Source organism: Vicia villosa, linkage group LG1 (assembly GCF_029867415.1).
Source record: "Vicia villosa cultivar HV-30 ecotype Madison, WI linkage group LG1, Vvil1.0, whole genome shotgun sequence".
Taxonomy (NCBI): domain Eukaryota; kingdom Viridiplantae; phylum Streptophyta; class Magnoliopsida; order Fabales; family Fabaceae; genus Vicia; species Vicia villosa.
In genome coordinates, this window is record NC_081180.1 from 129,323,296 (window position 1) to 129,329,423 (window position 6,128).

Sequence of the window (6,128 nt, forward strand, 5' to 3'; positions counted from 1 at the left end):
CAGACATCGTATGTTTCTACGCATATACAATTAGCTGATATTTTTACCAAGGCTCTTGGACAACATCAATTTCAAACTCTACTTGGCAAGATGGGCATTTGCAATCCTCATGCACCACCTTGAGGGGGTAATACATATGATTTGGCAATTAAATGACCCAATATTTTGGGATTTTGGTCAAACAATACAGCTAGCATGATAAATATTTTATTTCTATTTCTATGTACATAATTAGCTGAGAAAATCATGCAGGTGTAAATGTACTTAATGTACTTAATTAGGCAGCTGTATTTTAGGTTCTGTGATTAGCCTATAATATGTATAAATTGGAAAATAGCCTAAGAGAATGATCATCTGATTCTCACTTACAGAAATTTGTTATAAACATATATTGCATTTGCCATACTCATTTCGCTCTTCGCTTGGGTACACTGAATTTTGCGTGGGTTTGAATAAGTTTGAACACCCTTAAAATCTAATTACTAAACTTTATTTATAATCCAAGTAAATAACTGTTTCGTGACAGACTCTTTCTCTATGTGCGCCACATTGTGTTAACTTCCCAGAAAATTGCAAAGTTGTCAAGCTTGAACTGAAGACGGATGAAGATTTAAAGATTATGTGGAGTAGTTTTCTCCGTCCTGAATCAAAGAGTCTGATTGAAGTGGATGCAAAGATTCAAAGATCCGTTGAGGATATAATCATTATGTTGCAATGTCCCAATGAAACAATTATATAATGTTGAATTTATTTTCGTGACTACCTATGTAAGAATGTTTTTATTTAATGCATTGTTAATGTTGGTGTTAAAATGGTTTTGTCATGTTTCTGCTTTTGATTTTTCTAGAATAAGTGTAGTTCGGAGATACATCTTCGAACACACCCTTAAAAAAATTTCAGAATCTCCAAAATTTTATTTAGAAATAAATGAAATTTGGTGCGTTCGGAGATTCATCTTCAAAAATAGATAACATTTTAAAAATTTTTCGCGAAATCGAAAAGAAATAACAAGGGTGCAATGAGAAATTGGCGAAGCAAAGGGGAAATTATACATTTCAATCATCATTTCCCATATGGGCTTTTAGAAGCAAAAGAGGAACTATTCAATTTCTTGACCTCCTTATCGATACCCACCTATTTCTCTTTGTCCACTTTATGCTTTCTTTGAGATACTAGCCTTACGATGGAATCAATAGTGAGATAATGACAGACACATTACTGGCATATCGAAGGGCGTCCATGCCAATAAGTCAACATTCCTCCTTAATAGGGCGGCCTAAAATTTTATTTTTATGGGGACAAAAATCAGACATAATGTATGGGATAACGTGTATGCAGATTTAAACTAGGGCGAACAAACCTTTAGTTTAGATTCACTTCACTTGATATTCAATATTTCCTCATGTTCTTTTGGGTCGGTCGAATAAATCATTCAATACTTCTAGAAAAATTAATTGCTTACCAAAAATATTTGAACCCTTCAAGAAGATCATATGGGACAGCTCCAACACTTCAGGCCTTGATTCAATCTAATACAGTATTTCCAGAATATTCAAAGTCAGCCTCTATGTTACATATGTCACTCATTTCAATATGAGGAACCCTCAGTCCAATGTACATAATATGCCTCATATTGATGTCTATACATAATATTTCATCTGCATACATAAGTGGGAGTTCTTACGCATTCACCTTTAAAAAATAGAGAAAAGCAACACTTCTATCATAGAAACCATGACAAAGTGAAAATTTATGAGAAAATATCAAATATTATCACATAACAACCAAAAAGGATTGAAGTTTACTGCACTAAAACAGGACATGCTAACCTGCGATATTCAAATTGTTTGCAAAATAAAGCCTTCCCCATTCACACATATAAAGAAATTACTTTTTGATGCTCTTTTCAACCACTTATCACATTAACAAAAAAACACTAAAAACGTCCCAGGTGCTACATGTTTTGGTTGATCTACGAAGATACATCAGGTCTCAAACAGGTCTCAAACATCAGCTAAAGTAACAAATCAATTCCTCCTTCAAAATGCGTATTTCCCATCCCGGTCAAACTTACTTAACATCAGGTCACTTGTGGACGTGTAAGTTCATGTATGTCAGGAAGTAACGTACATCATCATGATTCTTCCCAATAATATTTCCTCTAATTAAGAGGGAAAAACAATCTTCTTATCCCCATGACCTAGCCAAGTAGTAAGAAGTGGAACCGACTTTGAGCATTTACTTAACCAGGGGGTTAGGTTTATAAAAACTCTAAATCAAGTAGTTACAAGATTCATTCACTTTTTACAGATTCAACACCCAAAGCCGTTTTGCACTCTCTTACGCAAGAAAGGTTCACACCATTGTATTTATCACAAGTACGATTGACACTCATCATGGATCTTAATAAAACTAACATATGCCATATTCTCACTGACTACCCAGTTGACTTACCCTTTTACCATGGTGATATGAGGCACCATTCGAAAGCCTTATCCACGAAGGTCATTTGAAAATATACATCCAAGGAAATTCTAAGGAAGAAGGTGGTAGAGCTCATCCTCATGGGCAAGATCAACCCTTAATCTGAAAAAGAAAAATAATCAGGAGGGGGAGGGAGCACATGCAACCCTTCGTACACTTAATACTATTGCAGAAGGATTCACTAGGGGAGGAGAGTCCAATTCCTCCCATAGAAGGTATGTCCACCAAGTTATTAATGTCGAGGACTTGTCTACTAAGTTGAGATTAGATTCAGAACACAAATTTTTGACAGATGCATTCAAAATACGATTTAGCACAAAAATTCTCAATTAAATGCTCAATCCTAAGATATGGCAATGATCTAACTTATTATTCTATTATCTAATATTTATACTCTAGTCTAATCCTTATTTTATAGATTTTTGTCATGCTAATGGAAATCCTAAAATTTCTTCCCTTTTGTTAAAGAAATGAAGCAAAGTCAAACTCATAATTTCCATTAAAATTTCTTCCCTTTTGTTAAGAAATGAAGCAAAGTCAAACTCATATTATGAAGGTAGTCTCCTTTGAGTGTTCTCTAAAGGGGTATAGAAATTTTGAGAACAATGTCAATAATTATAGACTAATTTAATGACTGCATTAGTATTAAATTAATTATTTCGGCGTTGTTTCAAACGAAAATCTCATGGTGTTGTTGAACCTTTCAATTTCACACTCCTCAATAATACATTTAGTGTTAATCCCGCAAATAATCTGTACAAAAATAATGTATCTAAATTGAAATAATTTGAGTTAAGAGAAAGAGGAACATCAATTGAAATTAGAAGGTAATGGAATGAAGGTCAAACTTCCACATGTTTGGGCATTCTGAACACAGTTAAAACTATATATTCGAACAGTCAAGAATACATATTACAAAAGCACCTTGGCAATATCATACCCCTGAATAAGATAATATTAGCCCCTGCCAATCATCATGTAATAATAAAATACAGACTCTACAAAGTTTAATTTAACCAACGCGTATGTCAGAAGAAACCATCCATTTGATATTTGTGTAAACTTCAAAAACCTTTGAACAACAAACAAATTGGGAGCAAGAAATAAGTTGGTATTCATTAATTGAATTGAACAAAAACTCTTATTGAGAAGACCTGAATCAATCAATTTAATGCATCAATCGCATGAAACGTTTGAATGAAGCTTCTGATATAGCATCCATATTAACAAGTGAGTTAGCCAAATCCATCGCGTCATTTCGCCATCCTCCAAAACCAATCCCTTGAATCAACAATAAGTAGGTTGTTTCATTTGGCAAGCATCCTCTCTGATTCATAGCAGCAAGCACCTCAATAGCATCTATGAATCTTTGCGCCTTGCACAATCCAAGAATAACAGCATTGTAATTAATAACAGTAGGCTGAAACTTGCGACTCTCCATCATGTCAACCAGCAACTCAATTGCCTGATCCACCAATCCATCTCTGCACAAGAAATAAATAAGCGAATTATAGGTGATCTCATCAGGATCAATGCCTTTGCTTAACATCTCCAGAATCATCTGTAACGCTCTAATTTTATTGCCGCTGCTCCACAATGCACCAAACAATGTACAATATGTATACACATCAGGTCGAAGCCCTCTCGACAACATCTCATCAAAAAGCTTCATAGCTTCATCAATACCAGCTTCAATAATAGTTGCTTTAATCAAAATAGTATAAGTTACAACAGTTGGCCTACAATTATCTTTCAACAACTGATCCATAACCCTCAAAGCCAAATCAAGTTTACCCCTCCCACAAAGATTCCCAATAAGAATAGTATAAGTAAAAACATTAGGAGCCAAACCTCTCTTTATCATTCTATCAAGCACCTTATTGGCAGCATCAACTTTACCAGCTCTACAAAACCCATTTATAAGTGTATTATAAGCGAAAACATCAGGCTCACCGTGCTTCTCCAAAATCTCCATAACCTGAATAGCTTTCTCGATTTTCTTAGAATTGAAAAAACCCTTAATCAATTTTGTGCAGAGAACAACATCAGGATTATAACCCCTATTAACCATTTGCTGAAGTAAGTAAAGAGACTCCATTAAATTGGTGTCTCGAAAATCGTAATTTTGATCAAGTTTGGGCCTTGTTTCATTGACCCTGAATCGTTCTCGGTTGATTCTTGTTCTTCGGTCATTAGTGTTGCCTTCGTTTAGAAGTGGGGTTGAGGAAGTGACGAAGTTGGGGTTTGAATGGCGAGAAGTGCGGTTTGGATGGTTTATGAAATTGAGAGTGTGTGACAAGAATTCAGTTGAAAATGTTGTCATTGATGATGTTGTCGGTGGTTGATGCAGTTGTAGTTGGAGATTCATGGATTGAGTTTGGACAAAATGTAGTGTCTCAGAATGGATAAGGGAAACTGAGCTTGAAATCCAACACAAATGAACTGAGACCTTAATTATTAGTTTAGTTTATTTTATTTTTCCATTTTTACTTTATCTAAGAAATTTCTATTGAAAAAAATACTTTATGTGTAAATTTTGAAGTATACACATTTATTTTTAATTTTGAGAAAATAAATATAGGTGGAACACTAAAGTTTCTTAACAAACGAATAAAATGTTGAAAAAAAAACAAAGTATAAGGGAAACTGAGCTTGAAATCCAACACAAATGAATTAAGACCTTAATTATAAGTTTAGTTTATTATATTTTCCCAATTTTACCTTATCCTAACCAAATCCTTGCCATATATGATATGGATATTTAGACCTTAATTAATGTTTTTTTTTTTTATATATAGATTAAGTATATAAATTGATATTCAATAAAATAAAAATAAAAATAGTTTAAAGAAATACAAAAAATATAATGACTCTTATAGTGTATTAATTTGATATTTAAGAATTTTAATTTTTTAAATATTCATAAATTTAGGTATGACTATTCTTTCGATAAAGTTTTATTATGGACTAATACCTCTCAAAATGGTTAACCAATCGATTCATATTAAAAAAATTGTATAAATAAAGCGAGGGATGAATGAGCCTTAGGGCTCGGAGGCGATTGGAGATGCTTTCCCAGCATCTACTTTTCTTTTCTGGAGGGCCCAAGTTTGAATATTGGACAAGTCGGTCTTAACGGCAGATTGCTTCCCTCGACTCAGCCATCATCTTCTTTTGTTCCTTCAGTTTGATGTTCGCCATTTTGACTGAAAAGGAATAAGGAAAGAATTTAATACGTCGATACAGATAAATAAATAAAGTATGTTAAAGACATATAAGTATTACCCAGATAATTAGAGATTTGTTATAGATCTTCAGCCATGCTCATTAAGTCCCGGACTTTTTGAAGGTTGAGAAAAACACAAGAAATGGGGTTTGAATTGGGTTTTCAAAAAAAAATTGTTTAGAAATATTATTCACACAAACAATCAAGATTGATAAGCTAAGAAAGAAAAAAGTGATACAATCGATTTATACAAGTTCACCTTAAACAATGCTAATCTTGTCCACCCGCCAAGGTGATTTCGCATTCCAAAAAGACTTAATCCACCAATCTTGAAAGATTACAAAAAAACGTCTAAAAGTTAGAAAACACATTAGCCCTCTCAAGTATACATATTATCACCTAGTCACTTGAGGAAAAA

General features: G+C 33.5%; 1 protein-coding gene across 1 annotated transcript; it reads right to left on the reverse strand.

Moving 5' to 3' along the window:
- Positions 1–3,341: 3,341 nt before the first annotated feature.
- On the reverse strand, positions 3,342–4,934 carry LOC131644184 (pentatricopeptide repeat-containing protein At3g04760, chloroplastic-like). Its single transcript, XM_058914612.1, has one exon. The coding sequence runs from the start codon at positions 4,850–4,852 to the stop codon at positions 3,653–3,655; it is 1,200 nt and encodes a 399-aa protein (XP_058770595.1). The 5' UTR covers positions 4,853–4,934; the 3' UTR covers positions 3,342–3,652.
- Positions 4,935–6,128: the final 1,194 nt, after the last annotated feature.